The 23,027-nt window shown below is 34.2% G+C and overlaps 1 protein-coding gene across 6 annotated transcripts in view; it reads right to left on the minus strand.

The window, feature by feature from the left end:
* MAP2K4 (mitogen-activated protein kinase kinase 4) overlaps positions 1-23,027 on the minus strand; it is a 125,939-nt gene that overhangs the window by 44,501 nt on the left and 58,411 nt on the right. For 4 of the 6 annotated variants that reach the window (XM_079135309.1, XM_079135310.1, XM_079135314.1 and 1 more), the window contains 3 exons: positions 22,543-22,717; positions 7,465-7,584; positions 2,489-2,608 (listed from right to left, as the gene is read on the minus strand). In XM_079135309.1, the coding sequence (XP_078991435.1) occupies positions 2,489-2,608; positions 7,465-7,584; positions 22,543-22,717 (415 nt within the window). The remainder of the gene's footprint in view (positions 1-2,488; positions 2,609-7,464; positions 7,585-22,542; positions 22,718-23,027) is intronic. The other 2 variants (XM_079135313.1, XM_079135312.1) reach the window with 1 other exon arrangement.

A 23,027-nucleotide genomic window follows, 5' to 3' on the forward strand; every position in this document is an offset into this window, starting at 1 on the left:
TAAAAAGTTGTATCATTTTTCTTGTACCTTGAACCTTTTCAGGAATAAAAATAATAGATTGTAAATAGTAACAGTTGTCCCAAATTCTCAGTTCCTTACATTCATCCTCACTGAGGCTGAGCCTTCAACAAAGTCAGATTATCTGCTAAACCTACATGGCAATTTATCCACACTTTATCCTATTGCTGGATCACTGCTCACAATCAGAAAATCATAGCTTTCTTCAGAAAGAAAGGGAATAGAGACTTGTTTGTGTTAAAACTTCTACAACTTCAAACCAAAAGAGAAACAACAGCCTACTCTTCATTTACTGTAAAAAAAAAAAAAAAAAAAAAAAAAAGTCAAGTGTCTATTGTCATGAAGTTGTTGGGCATAAGCAATGTAGAATACACAAACCTATAGTGTTTAAATAGCTATTCTTCTGTGTTCATTGACTTATGAATTAGCAAAATACTTAAGACAAAGTAACGTTAAATGTTATGCTTAATATGTAAAGATCATCAAATCTGGAAACAGGCAAATATGGATTATTAGTGTATGTATTACCGAAATATACAACAAAATAATTTTATCTTTGTTTTTCAATTTCATGACCATCCTGTTATATATACAGTGGTGAAGAGTAGAGTTCTGGGATTAGGTTGCCTGGGCTTTAACCAACTACTACTTATGCATCAAAACAAATTAATTACTTAAACTTTCCATGCTTCAGATTTATTATATGTAAAGATGAGGTTACACTATTTACCACAGAGAGTTACAATGAAAATTAAATGTCATAATAGGATCTTGGCTTGACTTAAATAAACATTCATTAAACATTTAACTATTATCATTTCTCACTATCATTATAATATGACAAGTGGTGGCATAATAATTGGTATACTGGAGAGAGATGGATAATTAATGTACTATTTCGTATGCTCATCTGAATGAGTAAATTTTAATCTCAGTTTCTTTTTATAAAATTATGAAAATATATATCTTAAAATTTAGTTAACTCATAAAACATTTAAATGTAATCATTAATTTGACAAAGTGACTAAATTTTAACATAAGATCTAGCAATCTTAAGCTTATAATGACTACAGTTTAATTGAATTTTTAGAATTCATTTACATACATACATCTCTTACAACTAAAATACAGCTCAGAAATCATTTATATTTTTAAACCATTTTATTAATCCTTAGTGATTAACCAAGATAAATTGGTAACTGATAAGTGGACTATATTGAAAGGAAAAGGTACGTGTAAAAAAGACAAAATCACATGCAACCATACTATCTTACAACTTCCTATATAGTTTAGTGTATATTATCAACTAACCCAGGATATGTCATTAGCCTAGACTCTCAGAAATTTCTAAGAATCTTATTAATTTTACTTTATTAAATAAAATGACTTCTCCCTTGGGAAAAAATTTATAAACATTTGTCAACTAAGATTCAGAGCAAGAAACAAAGTGATCATGAATTCACTTTAAGAAGCATAAACACATAATCAAAAGAGTGCATTTTCTCTTTTGATACTCTGATAAAACTAAATTGACCAAATGAGTACTAATGCTGGCTCCTGGAATTGCTATTTTGAGACACGGTCTCACTAAGTTGTTGAGGCTGACTTTGAATTTGCAATCCTTCTACCTTAACCTCCTGAGTCATGGAGATTACAGGCTTGCATCATCACTCCCAGCTCACAAGAAACACACTTTTTTTGTTTGGGCGGGGGAGGGTACTGGCGCTGAACCCAGGAGTGCTTAACCACTGAACCACAAATCCAGCCCTAAGTATTTTATTTAGAAACAGGGTCTTGCTGAGATGCTCAGGGCTTTGCTAAGTTGTTGAGGCTGACCTTGAACTCAGGATTCTCCTGTCTCAGACTCTCTAGCCAATACCTTCAATTAAGAGACCTCAAAAAGACGTCTGTTGCTGGGCATGTGGTGCACACTTGTGATCCTAGCAACTCCAGAGGCTGAGGCAGAACAATACCAAGTTTACGGCCAGCCTGGGTGAGGACATAACACCCTGTCTTAAAATAATATAAAAAAGGACTGCGGATGTAGTTCAGTGGTCCAGTGCCCCTTGGTGGGGGACCAAGGGGTAGGGGGAGCCCATCCAAAAGACTTCCACAATTTGATTAATGTATGGACAATGTATGGTAATATAACCTGTCTGAAAATAATTAAAGCAACAAAGGAAAATGTACAGAAAATAGCCTTTTCTCATTATTTATACCACAATCTGTGTGGTTCTCTGAGATGTGAATAAAAACAGCACTGACAGTATTTTTCAGGTCCACAGTTCAAAGTGTTCTTATGGCCTGTTGTATTGCTTATCACACAGAAATAACTGTCTCTAAATCCACTAAAAATGATTTGACTGGAAGGTAATAACATTCTGTAGAGGGCATTCAAATATGTGCATTCACCAGCAACTTCTTTATATGATTCTATATACAACAAACAATTTAAAAACCAGGTACTTACTGCTAAAGTGATTTTGCCTAAAATTTCTTCTGGAATAACATCATCTAATACACTATATACATATTTGTAAAACTTATCAAACGAGGTAGACATGAGTTCCATACAGATCCAACAGTCACCCTGTAAAATATAAATATCTGTTATTCTTATATGTCTTAACATTAACAACCACCTTGCCCCTACTAAAAACAGATACAGAATTAGAAAAGAAGAAATCTTGTTTTTTTTTTACTATATCAGTTCTCAAACTAGTGATAACTTTTGGTTCCATATGAAAACCCTGAGCAGAAAATGCTACTCAGGTTTAAATACAAACTATGTGGTTAAAATCAGTTTTACCCATTCTTAATTATATGGACAGGGTCAATCTTACATCGAAAACTTTTGTCCTTTTATAAAAATATCAAACTTTGCCATAATTGAACACAAAATTACAAAATGTGTAGAAAACCTTTCTCACTAACAGATTAATTTTTACATTAGCAAAAAAAAAAAAAAAAAGAAAGCAAATCAAAAAACAAATACATAAAACAACCCTACTCAAATACCACCTTCTCAGTGAGACCTACTCTAACTGATGTAATATACAAGTCATTCCACTCAGCATTCTTTTACCCTGGTCTCAATTCTATGTAGTTCTTATTATCTTCTAATCTGGAATATAATTATTATGTTTGCCATATGCCTTTCCCACTAGATGTAACCTCTACCAGGACAGAAACTCAGTAGATGTTTCTTAAATGAGTAAAAACTGACTACAATTAAACTGAATCATTCAAATGCTGCTGGCAGTATTACAAAGTGTTTAGAACCAATTTAAAAGCAATTTTACAATTAAACAAGTAGTAATTCCCACTTAACCAAGATTTCACTTTCCATGGTTTTAGTTACTTGTGGTCAACCATGATCTGGTAATATTTAATGGAAAATTTCAGAAAGAAACAATTCATAAGTTTTAAATTGTGCACTGTTCTAAGTAGCATAATGAAATCTCATGCTGTCCTGCTCCCCATCCCACCCAGGAAGTGAATCATCCCTTTTTCCAGCATATTCACACTGTATATACTACCTGCCTGGTTAGTCAGTCAATTGGTAGCCATTTAACTTATCAAATCAACTGCTGAAGTACTGTAGTGCTTATGTTCCCATAACCCTTGAGGTACAATAATTGTTCTATTAATATTAGCTATTATTATCAATCTCTGTGCCAAATTTATAAATTAAATTTTATCACAGGTTTACAGAAGCAAGAAAAAACAGTATATGAAACAGTATAGACAAGGTTTTGGTAATATCTGAGGTTTCAGGCATGTACTCCATGTTTTGGAATCTATTTTCTGCAGATAAGCGGAAACCACTGTAAATGTGTTGATATTTCACAAACCCATCCCATGACTGGGAATGTAACTTAAATACTCCATAAATTACAAAAAGAAAACAAAAAACTAGAAACCACTAAACAATCTCACAAATGGGAATGTACAATAATAAAGGGGTTATCTGAAATTAAATTTCTTGACAACTATACAGTTCATGAGAGGTAGACATGAAAAAATAAAGACTACAAAACAGAAAACATAATTACTCCATAAAGTTTGCATGCATATGAACAAGGACTATTAAGTACCTATGGAAGTAAAAATACTACCAGGATGGTGAACAAAATTCTTGTAAACCAATTCTTGTAAACCAATCCTGTTGTTACCAATTTATGGATCCAATTTATGGATCAAAGATTTTCTATCCACTAATCTCTTACCCCTAAATCTAACCTAGATAGATTATGTAAGAGATTAATGTCCATTAAGGTAAAGCAGCTTGACTAATTAGTGATAGACCCATAAACATAACAGTTTTCTGAGGTCTTTTTTTACCATCAACATATACATATTTAAACAAATTTAACATATTTAAATTACATGTAGGAAAAGCACAGATTGTGATGGCTATTGAAATGAACAGTACTCTGACAAGAGGACCATCTGCTAGAACACTGATGTAGCTAAACAGCTACACAGAATAGCATTTTGTAAAGCCTATTTCATACAGTGAATTTTTATGTATTTTCTAAGTCTCTAGACTTAAAAATACCATCTCAATAAATTTATTACAATTTTTAATTAGAAAACTATAGAAAAACACTTAGGAAAAACAGTAGGGAGGAACCTAATTTCAACAGTGGAAAGATTATATTAAGGGTGAAAGACCTGAAGAGGCAGAGAGTGTTGGGAGAACTGGGTTTAAGGTTCACCTGAGAACATGGTTTATCTTGGCCCCTGCTTTCTGCATGTTGTTGGGGTAATAGCAGTTTGATCAATGTCTGAAACTAGAGGCAGCCCAATGTTGTGGAGAAGACTCTGGACTTTGTTCCAGAGGACCTAGAATCAAGTGTGACCTGTATGCACTTTGGCGCTATGTTCAATAAATGTGTCAAAAATGGATGGAAGAAATATATCTATGTCAATAAATGACACTGTGAAACCTGGCATGAGAAGAATTATTGGATATGGGCTACCATTTCCAAAAACTCCTGACCAATGTTGTGACCTTCTAATAGAATTTAAACAAATAAGTTCTTAGGAAACATCTTCCTGCCTCATAGAATGAAGAACTTTGTTACCCATATTTTGATAAAACACTGAAAATATAAAAGGACTGGCAGTTTACTGATGTAGACATGAGTTCTGTATAAAAATGTATACATTCCAAGGGCTCATTAAATTGTATGAATAGAGATGGGTCAAATACATAGGCAAAAGGGATTTTTACAGGTAGAGATAAAGACAAACTACTCACTATATTTTATTTCTCCCAAATAAGTAATTTTATTATTTTGCTTTTGTATAAAAGTTGGGTTTGTGAAATCAGCTGACATATTTCTAATAAAGGAGTAACAATGCAAGTACTTTATTTCTTACATCTTTAGATAAACAGGCTCCCATTTACAGTGAAATTTTAATTCTTAACTATACATATAATATGTATTTCTAGAAAGGACAGAAGCCAAAGTTGTTTGGAAATGTAGTTATTAGATTTAAATCACCTTCTGAAATGCTGATTGTGGGCTAATACCAACGAGTACAAGAATATACTGGTGAAGATGTTTCACCATTTTGATTTTTGAAGTATATGGTAACATTTCTTAATAACATACTTATAAAGTTCTTGAAAGCAGATCTTTTCTTCATAAAAATAAAATGAATAGCAATTTATCTCCTGTGGAAACCCCAATTGCCTAAATTACTGATATTTTAGAAATAAGACGTTTTAAATGTCAGGAGTAATTTTATGCAAGTTAACCATATATCTTGAGCTTAATAAATTACAGGTTCATCTTGCTGTCCACTAGTTTAAAATAATTTATAATAAATGTGTCTTTAGAGAAAGCACTTAGAATCAATTTTTCAATTATACGGTCCTCTTATAACTTACTCATAATATGCTACATATAACTTATATAATTTTCTTAAAAAGAATAAACTACCACTATGGTATTAAACCAAAATAAACACTAACTACTTCATGTTACAGAAACTTCATGTTACAGAAGAATCTATCTCCTTCTTCCTTCATTTCCAACCTATGTACTTACTCTTCACCAATATTAAATACTCTGATCACTTGACTTTTTTTAAGTCATTAAAAAGTACAGGAAGAAAATACATGATTACAGAATTAAAAACTAGCAATTCAACAAAGAAATGGGCTCTATCACAAATCAGAGTTATTCCTGTTACTACAGTTACCTATTAAGATCACAAAAAAATAAATATATAAAAACTTCAGAGTTGGGCTAAGGAACAACTAAATTTAAAGGTCTTTAATGTCACAACATTTCACATATTTCTATTCAGTGCTACATTCAGTCTTTTTTTTTTTTTTTTTTAATGGAATTTTTAGGCCAATAACTACAAAAACACTGAAGTAAACATTGAAGTAACACTTCAGTGAAGTGATCAGTTCCCAAAAAGACGAGAAGAGCCAGATGTGGTGGCATGTGCCTATAATTCCAGCTACCTGGAAGGCTGAGGCAAGAGAATCGCAAGTTCCAAGGTCAGTACAGGAAACTTAACAAAACCTTGTCTCAAGATAAAAAGGTAAAAAGGGTTGGAGGTGTAGCTCAATAGCAGAGAGGAACACTTGGATTCCATCCCTAGTATCAGAAAGAGTGGGAAAAATTTCCCAATTCCAGTTCATAATAACCCCATGAGCTAATTTTAACATTTTCAAGATGAGAATGGTATTAATAGTACATGAAATAGTTCAGTTCGAGTTCTACTCAACTAATTAAATATTGCAACTAATGACAGTCCAGAATACCATGAAATACTTCATTCACTTTTAGTTCCATGTTTACTCCTGGCCCTAAATCATTTCATGGTTTTAAGACAGTTGGATGACTTAGAGTATGTAGGCTGACAATTAGAGGCAGTATTGGGAGAAAGAATAACTGGAGGCCAAAAGAAGAAGCATGATCATGAGATCAATAAATCAGAGTACTAGTTTCTACACAAAACCAGGAAACAGAATTAGAAAAGAGAATTTATACTGTAATTGTTAATTATTTATGTCCAATGGGTATAAGTGAGGATTCTGAGTGGGGGGGAAAATTTACACATTAAATGCAGAGGGAATTAATAGTAAAAATGAGTAAGAAGTACTGATGCTGAGATATGTCTGGTTCTTAACCAAAAGAAAATATTTGTAAATGAAGAAAGAAATTACAGGACTTAAGAATGACAGTCACAAGTAAATATAAATATACTTATGCATTTGTATGTAGGTATAAATGAGTCACTCCTTAATCAAAGGAACAATGAGTGATAGAAGTTAATATATAGGTTAACAAGGCTACATACTAAAATATTGAGATAATTAGCTTATTACTAACATATGGCATTTAGATTAGTTAATGCTGCCATCCTCTTACTTTTTCCAACTAGATATTTATCAGCTAAAACCCAGTTTATTCCTACCTCTCTGAAGAGTGCACCATAAAACTGAACAATGTATGGGCAATCACTACTCCGCATTACTACATCCAAATCCATAAGAAGTTGTTTTTGTTCTTTTTCATCCACTGTTGACCGTATTCTCTGGAAAAAAAAAAAATGACAACAGATGTCATAAAAACATAAAACAGTTTAAGAAACTTGAGTACTAAAAATTACCAAATTCACAAATACTAACCAGACATGGACATTATCATCTTTTTATCACAAAAAAATTAACAAAATAGTACTTAGAATTTCTTAAAAGGGTATAGGACTCTTGAACCACAGCACCGACTAATGCTATTGAAAACTATACAACAAAAGTCTTAGGCAGTGAAAATTAATACCCACATGCAAATATAAAGAAAATCATGAGTTACAACAGTTTCACATAAATAATCATATGTATTTTAAATTGCCATTTTAGAACTATATGGGATCTAAACATCCCATGCAATAACGCCCCTCTTCACTCCCTAGCATCCTCACACCAAAAGCATCCTCATTGATGGAAAATAATTCAAAACACAAAAAGTGTACAGTGCAGAGGCAATACTCAGGCAAAAGAATCCAAGCCTCTCAAATCCTAGACTGGGATCCTTCACTGCAATTTCTATACATTAAAAACAAGAAATTCTACCTGACTTTCCAACTCATGAGCCAGCATAAACATGTAAAAGAAAACCTAAAAATGAAGAAACAGAGGACTCTTCTGGTCTATTCCTAAGATGATGCAGTACTCTTCCATACACTGCAGACCTGAGACATATCCCCAACCAAGCTGTACAAGACTTCTCTGCACATTTCTGAGAGACTGCCAAAAAAAAATTAATGCCTCCACCTCCCACCAACCAGGAACAGTGTAAAATATGTAGTTCCTACTGCATTACAGAAAGAACAGAATCAAGTCCAGAAAATGTGAAACATTAGTAATGGAACTATAGTTTAACATGAAAGCATGCAAACAACTTCTGTTCTCATTAAAAAAAAAAAAAAGTTCACAACATCACACCGCGCCACTGGGTACAATACATAGCACATACTTACAGAGAAAGTTAGAATCAAAAAATAGACAAGGTAGCAATTGTCTTCAAAGACTTGAAGGTATCTGTTCTCAATGTTCTTGAAAGGGATGAAGGCAGTCATTTAAATTCTTGAGCCCATTTTACAGAAGACAAGCCAGAGGCACAGAGAGATACAAAAGATGTATTCCATGTGACATGAGAATAAGCAGTTGTTTAAAGAATAGAAATAGGTTCTCCCAGTTTCATTTTTTGACACTGAATGAGGAATTCCATATACTCCAAATACAAATTAATTTTGCTGCTTTTAAGCAAAATTATACCTTGCTAGCTACTGTATTTCATATCAAATAGATTTATTAACTGACATCTACCTTATATGCACTGACTTCTTTAAAACTTCTGCATTCAATATCAGTGTCAAAATAAAGATAAAAATAAGAGTGAAAAAGAAAATAATGTTAGTTCTGATAAAGTTAAGAAATTTTTCCTTTTCTCTCTCTCCCTCATTTCTTTTTACAGTTTGGGAATTATTAACTTTGTTTTAAATTCACATCGGTATAATGTTTGCCCAAAAAGGACATTTTTTAGAAGTCAAAATGGCTCAGAGACATGATTTATGTTTGTTCAAAACATGACACTGATAATTTTTGTAATCATTTTAATTACCATTATTTCTGTTTTTAAAATATAATTTTGGAAGAATGGCTGAGAAAATACTTATTTAAGAAGATGATTATAAAATGATATTAAAATACCATTTCAAGATTTAAAATAAGGAGTTGGTAATTGAGACAAGCAGGGAAGAAAATTAAAGTGACCCTTTAAATGGGAAAAGATTGCTACTTATTAAAGAATTCTGACTATTAAAAGGTTTTAAAAAGTATTATGTTTTCTATTTTTTACTTGTATGAATATATTGGCAAATGTAAATATACAAACATGCACTTAAAAAACACTATTTTAAAAGATGTCCTCTTTACTAGTTTAGTTTTTCTAAACTGGTTGTATAGCTTTCTAAATTTACATTTGTACAAATCCTTATATTGCAACCCTTGAAAAGCACATGATAGTCAAGACTACTTCAGTTAACATCAATATTCGACTTTTGTAAGCCATTTTTCAAAACTCTGCTATAGTTACAGAAAGGATACAAGCTACTATATGAATTGGAAAACTAACTAATTGAAATCCCTGCATTTGATTGATACCTAATAATAAGACAATCTCCAACAGAATTGTTATTAGCCAACGAAAATATGGAGAGTTTCTGGCACAGTTAACCTATGAGATCATTACATGACAGGAAAACCATCTATAACATATTTTTCAATGCCACTTTTAGTAAAAAACAGAACATGGAGCAGCTGAATGGCCCATAGGTCTAACATGAAACTGATGGCACTACTGGATACTTTTCAAAAGATTAACATCTCCTCAAGAGATCCCCATTCTGTCCAAGTGATTAAGCAAGTACAGCTAAATAAAATTTTAGAGTTGAGTTTTAACATTTATCACATGTGAGCACTTAATGAACTAATTCAAAAGACCTAGAGAACCCCCAAAAGGGGATTAATTATAAGCATATACCTACAATAACTTCAAATCAAGATTTTAATTCAACAACTCAATAAATCATTCAAGGTGGAGAATACTTAATGATAATCTATGATAAAAATCAGGGAATACTGAGTAAAGAAAGTCACTACCAGGAAAAAATTTTCTAATGAAAAATGAGAACAGTATCTATGAGAAAGATTTCTACCATCTCAAACAAATGAAGTAAAGCTCTAATGTTAAGGGAACATAACCATGTAAAAACTGGATACAAAATTGAGAATAACGTCCCTTCTTTTGTAAGTCTGTCCTTAATCAGAGACACAGGAAAATGGAAACATAAAGGTGAACCCATCTCTGTTACTCAAAATTCTCTTATAATCACAATGCTCAGAAATCAAATCTATTAATAAATGCTTTGAATTATAGACAATGTTTGCTCATTTATATCAAATTTAGGTTAGGAAAGGCTGATGTTTGAGTTCAATCTTTGTCTTTTTCTCCTTTCTTTTTTCTCTTTTAGAAAGAAAGGAATGAAAAGCTCCTACAAGACCATAAAAATATTTTTAAAACATCTAAAGAATCTTAAGTTTTAAATGTTTCATTTTCATTCAAATATTAGAGCTCATCAAAATCCATTATGGGGTTGAGTTCTTACACTTGTCAATACTTTATTAACCTAGCTTAAGTTATCACACGCCCTTGGGACAAGTTAAAACTTCTTCTTGAAAAGCACTATACATCTCTTTTCCAATAATGCAAAGTATTTTCAGATTATTTCTAGTTTTAATTTTTGAAAAACAGGGAAAACATTTAAAATCAAAATAAGTACTAATATATATAAACTACCATATATATACACACACACACATATATATATGTGTGTGTGTATATATGTGTGTGCATGTGTATATTTTCTAGTGAACAAATTTATATACTTGAAGCTAACAAAATATTTTTTCATTGTTCCCCACATTTTTTATTGGTGCTAATATTATATATAAAATACTTTAAAATTGTCCAAATTTGTATTAAGGTTTTTAAAAGGAAGTAAATGCCAATAAAAACAAGTAGGAGCAAATCAGGAATGCCAAAATGACTTCAACTAGAATCAGAGGTAAAAAGGATAAATTAAATGTAGTCATCTGGTTTTAAGGCTACTAGTATTATATATGGTTCTTACATATGAACAACAACAAAGTTTCATTTTTATAAAATTCCCAATCCAACACATGCCATGGTTGGAATAGCTGCAAATTCAGTTTCTGGGACAACTGTAAGTACGAGGCTGCCATAATGAAAAATTAACAAGTCCTACAAATAAGGTAAAAAATCTCCATTAGAAATTATCCCCTTGCCCTTTCTTACCATCCTACCTCATTATAAAACACAGGAATATTCACTCTGAAAACAGTTCCACTCACATAGAAATGGCCCAAATCATTCAAATCACATGGTATAAAAAGTCATTACTAAATTAAATGTTGACATCTTATGCTTAGCCTTATGTGGAATACCTCAAGTTTTACTAACTTGAATTTAAAGTATATACTTCACTGATACTGAACATGCATATAATGTGGTACAGTTTTAGATGTCACCTAATTTAACATTGCAAACTCCAGGGCAGCTCTCTCTTTGTGCTGACATGATTTTCTAAACTTCTGTCTAAACCCTTTCAACTTCACCTTGAACACACAATTTACTGGTACTCATCAGGGAAGAAAACTAGTGGCAAAACTAACATCAGTAAGTATGAAGAACTTTCAAGTAGATTAAGACACACTGTTATAAGGGATAATTATTATTATTTTGGAGAAAATAATAAAACAATTCACTGAAGGACCTGGTGGTGGGAAGGCCAAAGAGAAAGAAGAAAACAGGAAAATAGTAATAAGCAGTGTATACTCTGAAGAAAAACTAATTGGACCCATTCTTACTGAGATAATATGACTTATTCCAGTTATAATGGTGACTCTGCCCCACTTCCTCTGCTAAATCTATTTTCAGGGGTGGAGAGAAATAGGGAGAGGGAATATAGGGAAAGAATATGATGATAAACTAATCACTATTAGGGGGTAGAGTTAGAAGATTCAAATGTGTCAAAGAGAGAAGGAAGGAATGCTGACCATATAATGGCTAAGGATGGAACTGCAGAAGAAACAAAATAACAGTCACTCAGTGATAGAGTACTTGGATAGCATGTGGGAAGTGCTGGGTTTGACTCCCAGCACAGCAAAGAGAATAAGACTCTCAGGATAAGTTCTAAAAAGGAGGACCCATTTGTTTTAGGTACTAAATAAACACCTAGTTGATTCTGATAGTGGTCCTTGCCACACACACTCATTCACAATTAACCCTTATATCTCAGGGTTCTTAAAAATCTCTCAGTTGCTAGAGAGGTCATGCATGCCCCACATAACAAAGCACAAGGGCCTGCTTGAAATGATCATTGTGTAACTACTGTGTCCTGATGTGACGACTACTGACTATCATCAGGTCAACCCAGAGTTTTTCTTTCTACCAAGTCAACCTATGAGAAAAGGTGAGATAGATGACAAGCTCTATCTCCATTCTGTGTGAGGAGGCATTCAGGATTACCTGATCCCATTCCTGTTGGAGAAAGAGAAAAGAGGTCATTTTATATTCAAAACAGAGTTAAGAAAATCGATGACAAGTCACACATGCTCTTAATTAAAAACAGTAGTTCCACAGTGTGTATGATGGATATCAGTTCCTAGAATATGAATATTCCATGCAAAAAGGATATGAGTCATCAGTAAACATACCAGGAATCAAGACATGACTTGAGAAAGCAGTGATGTATGAGACAGACTTGAAAATAGCAACAAACTTACAAAATGACTATTAGTTCTGATACTATATTTGCTTTAAAATGGAAAAAAAAAAATGTATGGAAGTAATAAGGCCTGGAGAGCAGAAGAAATGGGAAAACTAATGTGGAAGACCATGAGTATAATTCTGGCAAATAAGATCTCTAAATCCTAACGTGATCAATTCTTGTCAGGTTTCTGTATGGATGAGGGCAATCTTTCAAGGCTTAAGGGTAAAGTAGAAGACTCCTATCCCTGATGCCCAAGTACATCCTCAGGGTGCTCAGAATATGGTAGGAATATGGTAGGAGTACTCCAAAGCAAAAGAGAGGAGAGTTTCTTTGATTGGAAATTAGGGCATGAACACAATGAAACTCAGCAAGGTGATGGATTCAGTACTTATAGAAAAAAATCAGTATAGGACTTTAGAGAGTACTCAAGGCACTAATTGAAACACAGTGAAAGGAATAAAAAAAATGCAAGGCACTAGAAATTAGTCCATTATCAAGGAAAAGTATCATTTTAAGTTTATCACCAACCAAACTCAGAACACCAGCAAAGTTATATGGATTCTTCTATCACCATTGGCTAAATCTCATATATTTTTTTTTTCTTAATGACAGATATCCTTTAATATCCTACATATGACAAAAATACTATTTCTTGACCTATTCCAATTCCAATGAAGGTGCTCAGAGAAAGTCTGAAGAAAAACATTAAGGTCAGCAGATCCCAAAATATGATTTATCTTTATAATGTTGCATACTCAACTGTATTTTATTCTCAAATTATCTAAATGTTTCCTTTTAAACAAAAACGTAATCCTGAAAGGTAAAAGATATTGACTATGTTATGCATGCTTCTCTTTCTATATAACTTCATACAACCATAGAATTCTCATTTTATCAGCAAAATAACATCCAAAAGCAAATTTTACCCAATTATAGTGAAACCTCATTGTACTTTCTTTTCAGAGGATAGAAAACAATCTAAGAAGAAAACAGGCAATCCAGCATATACTACACCCACAATAGTTTTATACTGAAGAGTAAAGCTCATATTTCAATGCATGTGGCTCATTCCTCTCCATAAGTTTTTACTGTCATCTAAGGGTATATGTATCCCATATTTCAAAGCAACTCTCAAATGTTTTGCCAATTATTATGATAGCTAGAACAACCACTCCATGACAAAACCAAAAGATCCCTGTAATGATAACTGTCTCCCTCTGTATTAAGAGGGCATTGGTAAATATCATCCACATAGAAATCCTAGTACTGGTACATGAGCAAACATATTACATTGGACCTTAGGTAGAACTCTTCACCACAGAAAATAAAGAATGATATAGTTGAGTTTTAACAGTATTACATTTAAAATCAAAAGGTGAAAATAACAATATTATCTTAATATCATTATTATGATATTTTGAAAATGCATCCAAGAGGTTACAGGTGTAGCTCAGGAGACAGAGTGTGTGTTCGGCATGTGCAAAAGCCCTGGGGTCAATCCCTAGCACCAGAAAAAGAAAAAAGAAAATGTGTCTAGTTCCTGTGATCAACAAGCACCAATACTGCTATGTCATAAATATTCCCTTATTCATTAAACATTGTCAAAAACCCTTCCTAAAGCTAGTGTCTGTGAATAAAATACAAAAGGGGGTACAACTTATATCCCAAAGTGTCCCCACTACTCTGATCCTTACAAACAAACATGCGGCTTTCCCAGCAGAAATTCCCAGAATTTAGTTTTAATACAAAGATGGAAAATTCCAGAAACTACTGCAGTATGGATATACTAATACTTTCCTCTGGGCTACAGGAAATCTTAGAATTCTAATTTTCCTAATCTGCAAAACAAAGATTCTACATTCCACAGATACAGTAAGACTCACAACCCTGCTGTGGAAGCTGTCCTTGTAATAGTCTTCCACATAGGTAACACACAAAAAAATCCATGACATCTCACATTGCCATCATTAATCAGATCAAAGCATATGGCAATATTAGCCAAAACAAATAGTTAAAAAAGCAAGGTATCAGGAATGCCGATCACATGCAACATTTGCTTTCTTGTTAAAAAGTAAAGTTGTCTGTGAAGTCAATTTTTTTTAAATTATGAAGGCATATGTTTTTACTAAGACCAGAAGAAAGGATGCTGATTCTTAACTGCAAAATCATCCAAGTCTTTGAAATCAATTTAATGAACTCCCAGTTGTATCTTAGCCAAATTAATTAATTAACAGTAGTACCTCCCATTCTTTTCACTGGGGATACTGAGGCCCAATTAATTCCTTTTACATATTCTCTGTTATGCACTATAAGAGAACTTGGGAGATCAGCTCCAAAACCATGTTTCACTACGTAAAGGGAAAAGCTGCCCTAATGACAAAGTTTATTAAGGAACAAGCTTGATAAGTCTTGATAAGGGTGGTATCTACTTCCTCTTTACTAAGTATATCGTACATATTTAAAGAACACAATGTTAATCTTAGCACTGAAAATTTTAAGGACCTAAATAAAGAAAACAAATGTAGATCCCTCAGGACTCACGACAATAAAGTAAAAATGACAATACGAATCTGATGTATAACCAATTACAGAGGTATGGCTGTAAGACAACAAATTTAGTTCATATGTCTCCCATTTAGAGTGGGGTGTGAAAGCCAGGTTTTTCTCCAAACAATTAAATAAGCTAGGATATAGTTCAATGTCATAATTCAGTTAGGTCAGTGAAGTGACAGTAGAAAGTTTCAGAAACTACATATTCAATATATTCAGAAACACCCAATGGATGATTAAAATTCCCCTAAAGCAACCATTTCCAAACTGTTCCTAATGTTCCTATGTTTTCTCTAAGCTGATGCCCTGATGACTTCCAATGTGTAGGTTCGATCTCTACTTCCTATCTTTTATTTTATCAATGTATATGTGCAAAGGATTGGATCCAGAGCATCACACAGGCTAAGCTACATCCCCAGTCCCTCCTACCTCTATCTATATCAACCAGAATAACACTGATGTTAACTATTTTATTTACTGGGTTCGTTATACTTTAGATATGAAATGTCCCTGAAAGATTCATGTGTTGAAGGCTTGGCTCCCCAATGCAGCAAAGCTCACAAGTGGGTTTTTTGAGAAGTGAATGGATCATGAAAGCTCTAACCACATCAGTGGGTTGATCCACTAATGGATTAATAATTTGATGGTAGTATGGGAGGTGGTGGAAATTTTAGGAAGTGGAACCTAGTTTGAAGGAAGTCAGTTAGTGAGGGCATGTCCTGGAAGGATATTTCTCACACCTGGTCCCTTTATTTTTCTTTCTCTCTCCATTTCCCTGCTGCATGAGCTGAGCAGTTTCCTTCCACCATGATCTTCCACTGTGATGTTCAGCAATGGAGCTAGGCAACCACGGACTGAAACTTCTGAAACTATAAGCCAAAATAAACCTTTCCTTCTCCAAGTTGTTTGTGTCACAGTGATAAAAAGCTACCTAAGGATTTCACATACAGTTCTTTTTAGAAAGAACCCCATCTGAAAAACACTGCTTTGGAGCAACAGCAAAGGAAGCACACATTTAGTTCAAAATCAAGGCTAACCGTAAGGCAACTGTGCCACATCCCTGGAATTGGCCCACTTTCAGATGCATTTCACTTACACCTTTTATATGAAAAACCACACCTAATAAGCAACATTAAGAAGAATGAAAACAAATGGTTTGGTCAATTACAGATTAATTCATTCCTTCTTTCTTTCCTTCCACAGCTCTTTTTATTTTTGAGACCATCTTGCTAAATTGCCCAGGCTGGTTTTAAACTTGCTATCCTCCTGCCTCAGCCTTCAGAGTAGCTGGGATTACAGGCCTGCACCACCATGCCCAGCTATTGGTTTTAATCAAGTCACATGATATGCCCAATTAAAAAAGTATAAGATAATAGATCCATTCTCTATTCAAAACAACATAGTCATTATTTCTTCACTCCACAAATGGTACTTGAACATCATCACTATGGTCTTTCAACTGCCTAACAAATCACTACACATTATCAAAAAGAAGCTTTCCAATTTAAGGTCACCCCTTTCAAATATCATTCTAGTGCTTTTATGACATTATGCAAGACCAACATTTAAACACTAAAATGAAACTCCTTCAATCACTACTGACCATCAAAGTTTCCCCCAAAATCACACAGCAATGGAACCTCTGACAGCAATGGAACCTTTGGCATGGACCCCCCCACTGTGGTGGAAAAATAAGCTAAGCTGTATTTTCCTGATCCCTGGCTTCTCATACTTGCCACATCATCTGCAACAAGAAGGCCTACCTAATCAGCAGATGAAAGTGCCATTTTGTTTAGGGAGAGTCTGCACTTGGGCTGCTGATACTGTCAGTAGAGGGACCTAGTCCTTCCCACCAAGCAATGGAGTAAAGTTAGATCTCAAGGATGCTGAAGTCAAAATCAAACATCAAAGATCAACTAACCATGTAAGATATAACATTTAAATCAATGAAGAAAAGGAAAGGTTAAAGAGTAGAGTTGAACACAGAAGGAACAAGACAAATTAGGCATATCAACAACAGGGGGGGAAAATACTACCTGAAGCCCTTACATATATGATCTCATCACCATCTCAGTCTGGTCTAAGCACCTAACCTCGAACAACAGATCTGTTTTTCTGATAAGTGCCCAGGTAAATTTTCGAGTGAAAACCTGAAAGTCATCCTAATGATCAACAAGTAACAGCCTTAGCATCTTCCCATTCCTACCTACTTACCCAATACCAGTTTCATTCTCCGAAGAGATTACAGCTTTACTCTAGCATTAACCCTTTAGATAAAAATTCAGGTTTTGTTGCCTGACATCTTTAGCCACAGAGACTTTATTATCTTTTATTCCCTCTCATATTTATTTTTACATTTCCACTCTCCACTGGTTTTTCTTTCATAGCCTAAAAACATGAAAAGGGCATGCATAACTTCCAATAATTCAATCGGGACATCAGTCTGTTAGAAAACAGCAGGGAAGACTGGGCCTGCACACGCCTGTGATCCCCAGCCTCAGCAAAAGCGAGGCACTAAGCAACTCAGTGAGACTCTGTCTCTAAATAAAACTACAAAATAGGGCAGGGATGTGGCTCAGTGGTCAAATGCCCCTAAGTTGAATCCCCAGTGTGTGTGTGTGTGTGTAGAAGGAGGGAGGGAGGGAGGGAGGAAGGAAGAAAGGGAGGAAGGAAGAAAGGGAGGGAGGGAGGGAGGGAGGAAGGAAGGAAGGAAGGAGGGAGGGAGGGAAGGAGGGAGGGAGGGAGGGAGGGAGGAGGGAGGGAGGGAGGAAGGAAGGAAGGAAGGAAGGAAGGAAGGAAGGAAGGAAGGAAAAGAAACAAAGAAAGAGAAAAAACAGCAGGGAGGTTGGTACTCTAGACATGTAAGATTCACTGCCCACAGACTGAGGCAGAGGACACTGTCAGGCAGTCATTCTTTTTTCTATTTAGCAATCTGTGTTTATAATCCCACTTAATTTCAGCCCATGGGTCTGAATGGCAACAATTCATTTATTCTAAGTTCATTTTCTTCTATCCTGGAATTTGCTTTGACATCTTAATTGTGATCACTTATACCATAAAGCTGCTGTGAGATGCTGTGTGTTTCTACCAGACCTAAATTTCTATAAACCTAGTTTAGAATTCTAGTCTTGACTGTTTCTTCAAACACTGGATCTACTCACTGGGTTTTATCATACTACAATTAAACTTTATAGATAGCTACACAGAGATATCTACTTTACCCTGAGAAGACAGTGGTTGTTCAGTCTCATTTTTTCATTCAGTATTCATCCCACCATCATGTAAAATGGGGCATTAACCCGTACTTTCACAGCATATCCACAATAACCAAAAAATGGAAACACCCTAAGTATATCAATTGATGAAAAAAGAAAATTAGGTATATTTACACTACATAATACAATTCAAGCATAAAAAGGAATGAAATCCTAACAGCCACAAAAACATGGATGGAACTAGAGATCAATATATAAAGCGAAATAACCCAGGCACATAAAGACTATTACCTCATGATCTCACTCATGTGAAATATAAAAATGTTGCTCTCATAAAAGCTGACAGTACAATGGCAGTTACCAAAGGCTAGAAAGAGCAGGAGAAAGGGACAGATGGGGAACAAATGACCAATGAATACTAAGATATACTTAAGAGTCAGAAGCTATGGTGTGCTATTATACATACAACAGGAAGACTATAAGTGATTATAATATACTATATATTTCAAAAGTTAGGATTTTGAATGTTTTCAACATAAATGATAAATGTTTGAGTAAAGAGATATGTTTAACCTGATTTAAAACATTATACAATGTATATATATTTTGAAACGCATTACCCCCATTAACGTGTTCAACTTTCATGCTTTATGAATTAGTTTAAAACATTTTAAATAAAAAAAGAGTCATTAAATAAAATTTATAGAGGATGATGATTAAAGCCATGAGTAAATAACTAGTCAGAGCAGACAGCTGCCCTCCCTAAGCTTTACAAGACCCAGTGACAATGATATTTTTGTCCTAGGCAACCCTGGGGCTTAGTCATGTAAGTAGACAAGCTAGCAGTATTTCTCCCACTCATCAACAAGCAAGACCTCTCTCCCCAGGTATGTGCAATTTAAACTAAGGGATTAAAAACATCTACATCTAAAAAAAAAAATCTACATCTTAGGCCCTAAAACAGAATGTCACTGGCAGCCTAGGAAACTGTCCTTAGAAGACACAAGAAGAAATCTTTTACATATACTATTTGTTACCTCACTGAACCTGATTTATTATGTCTTAATTGATTTTTAGATTAAGTCTAAGATTTTTGGCAACTAAGAGGTCTTCTTTTTCAAATGTTTTTATATATGGCAAAGTATATTTGGGGAAGGGTTTCCTCAAAACTTAAAAAAAAAGCCAAAAAAACAAGGCTAATTCCATGGTTTACTTTGTACAGCTATTATAAGTAAATTTTTTTTTTCTTTTCTTTGTTTTGTTTTGTTTTGTTGGTACTATGGAATGAACCCAGGGATAGTCTACCATTGAGCTACAACCCCAACCTTTTCTATATTTTTATTTTGAGACAGGGTCTAAGTTGCTGAGGATAGCCTTGAACTTGGAATTCTCCTGCCTCAGTCTTCTGAGTTCCTGGAATTACAGGTCTGGACTGCTGCACCCAGGCTACTACAAGTAAATCTTAAGGATAATTTCCAGAATAAGGTTAACATCTAAGAAAGGAATCTAAATTCTCAAAATATATGTTAACACACTAACATGAAACTACTTCAAGTATGTTTCTTATTTCACTAAATAGTACAACAAAGTTTTCAGTGGTGCAAACTATTGTCCAACAGTTTTATATGTAATATGTCAAATCTAACTCCTCCTTAAGCATACATTGTTTCTGCACAATTATGCTTGTCAATCTAGTCTGTATGCCTAAAGGTTAAAGGAACAAACTATCAGGTATGATGAAAGACTATGCTTCTCTGAAGAAATCAACAATAAATACATTTTAAAATTCAAAAATGCAAATTAATGCAAAAAGACTTATCCTTCCACTATTAAGTTAAGAAATCCAATGATACACCCCCATCTCTACACTAACTGATATATCATACTGCCACTCTCTCTCATCCCTATTGTGTTTGCTAAAGTTTAAGTAATACCTAAAGGACACAGATTTACCAGTGACCAGTCTATAGACTACCTTTGCAGCACTTCTTATGAGTTGGGATTTACATTAGCATTCAACTAGGAATCTAACGTAGTCACTAATAAAATTGGATTATGAATTTTGGACGATTTCATTTTTTCATTCTCAAATTTCTTCAACTCCAAATATGGTCAAATTAATCACTGAAAAGAACTTTTAAATGTGAAAATGAAGTATCTTCTAGACTTTTAAACCTTTTAACCACACTTAAATTCCATTCATATCACTAAAACAACTTATAATGCTGATCAACATAGTTGAAGCACACCCAGCACAATCTGAAAAAAAAAAAACAGTAAATAGTTTTTTTTTTTTTTTAAGGACTTTCCCTTATACCTGGAAGAAAAGTTTAGAACTTTACATACAAAAGTTTTCCCTAAAGACCCCATCAACTGAAACTGGATGCATAGCACATAAGGACATGCATGCATAAGTATGTAAGTACGCAAGAACAATGCAGAAGAGTCCACATGACTCTTACCACTAACACTGCAGTTACACAAAGTAAGAATAGAGAAATCATTTTACATTTCAAGAAAAGCAACATGTTATCTCAAAGGATATTTGAGCAGAGGTCTTACTTAGCTTGTGTACCTTTAAAGGTCCACAGGTTATATGCAGAGCTTTGTGTACATATATACCTTCTAAAAAAAAAAAAAAATCTATAGTTCTCTCCACATTGTAAAATTATGGTCAAAGACAAGAACCTATACAAAGAATCAAAATTTTCCCACCACTAATTTAACATTACTTGTAGTGACCCAGAAGCAGAGAGAAATGATTAACAATGAAAGAGACTAACAGTTTCAGTTAAGATTTTGTTCACAATTGACCTCTATACAGAAAGCATTTTATATTAGTAAGATACAAAAGCCCACTCTCAAATGTCAAAATAAAACCAGGGACCCTCATCTCAGCAAGTCACTTTGACAAACTCTAAAATAGGGATTAATAGGATGATGATTAGCTTAGGTTGCCCACATTATCAACTGACGTAAACTAGGATGTTATTTGTTCCCACAAGAATTTCGGTTCACAGGAAAAGTCAGTGAGGGTATTGCCACATCTTGCTTTTATTCACTTTTCTTTTTAAACGACCCCCATATTATTGATTTTTCTGAAATATCTTACGCAGAGCAAATGCTTGTTAAATACCTGAACAAATAAATAAATACAATTAAACAAACCCAACTGGAGCAGATGTTCATTTATGAGTATCAACATAAGCCTGCCAAGTACAGTCTATAGGTCAAATCTCCTTCTGGTCTCCCCTTTTTCTTTTTTTAATGAACATATTAAGTGGCATGGCACTCACAATAAGGATAGAAGTGACAGCATTATCACAAAGTATGCATTTCAATACAACTTTAAAACCAGGGAACAGGGCAGTACTGAGTAGAGACGAAATAAACAAACAGAAGCCGAGCCGGTCAGGACAGAGTAAGGTTGAGGTTAGTGGCAACAGCATGTTGTGTGGTTTCCAGGAAACCTTCAGTAAGACTGCTGTTAGCCCTAGCCCCGCACCTTGCCCAGCCCAATGTGCTGTCTCTTCCTCCAGCTCCCTCCTGGCTCAGAGCAGCACTGCCCTGCTCCCAGGGGTGCAGCCGCCCAGCCTGAACTCACCTTGACAGTGGAAGGGCCGGAAGTTTAAAACCTGTTAATGCATCATGCCAAAAGTGCAATGAACACATACAATCGTGTTTCCGGAGAGAGAAAATATGCCACCAATAATAAAACCTCAGTACAAAATAACCTCAAAGAAGTCAGAGAAACAATTTTTTAACACCCATTTTTACCAGAAATACAAGAACAAAACAATAGTGGTATCACTGCACCATAAAATTTCACCTAATGGATTAAAGTACCAAAAATAATCATGGCATCACCTACTTTAACTGCCATTATTTGCCCACTTGGTTTGTGGACCATTTTGTTGACAGAACCATAAGCTCCTCGTCCAATTTCTCCAAGGTCTTTCAAGTCCTCTGCAGTGAAATCCCAGTGCTGTTCAGGGGAGATCTTCAGCTTTCCTGATGACTCAATGCTGTGTGTTCTCAGTCTCTCTCTGTTAAAATATTGGGAAGCAATTTTTCCACATTTTAAATAGGTTTTAACTTTTTTCTTTAGCTAGCAGCACTGATTAATATGTGGGGAAATCTGTTTTCTTATAAATTACTTCAACAGTCTGACCTCCAGGTTTTTGGAGTGTTTGCATGTCTTGTTTTTTTTTTTTTACATAACAAATTAAGAAAAGTCCAAATTTAAGCAGCTTATAGATATAGTTTCAATGACATTTATAAAATCAAATTTCCATTTACTGATCAAACTAATGCTATCAGTTTTCATTTCCAAATATTAGATTTTTTTCACACTTT

The sequence above is a fragment of the Sciurus vulgaris genome (assembly GCF_902686455.1).
Source record: "Sciurus vulgaris genome assembly, chromosome: 3".
NCBI classification, from domain to species: domain Eukaryota; kingdom Metazoa; phylum Chordata; class Mammalia; order Rodentia; family Sciuridae; genus Sciurus; species Sciurus vulgaris.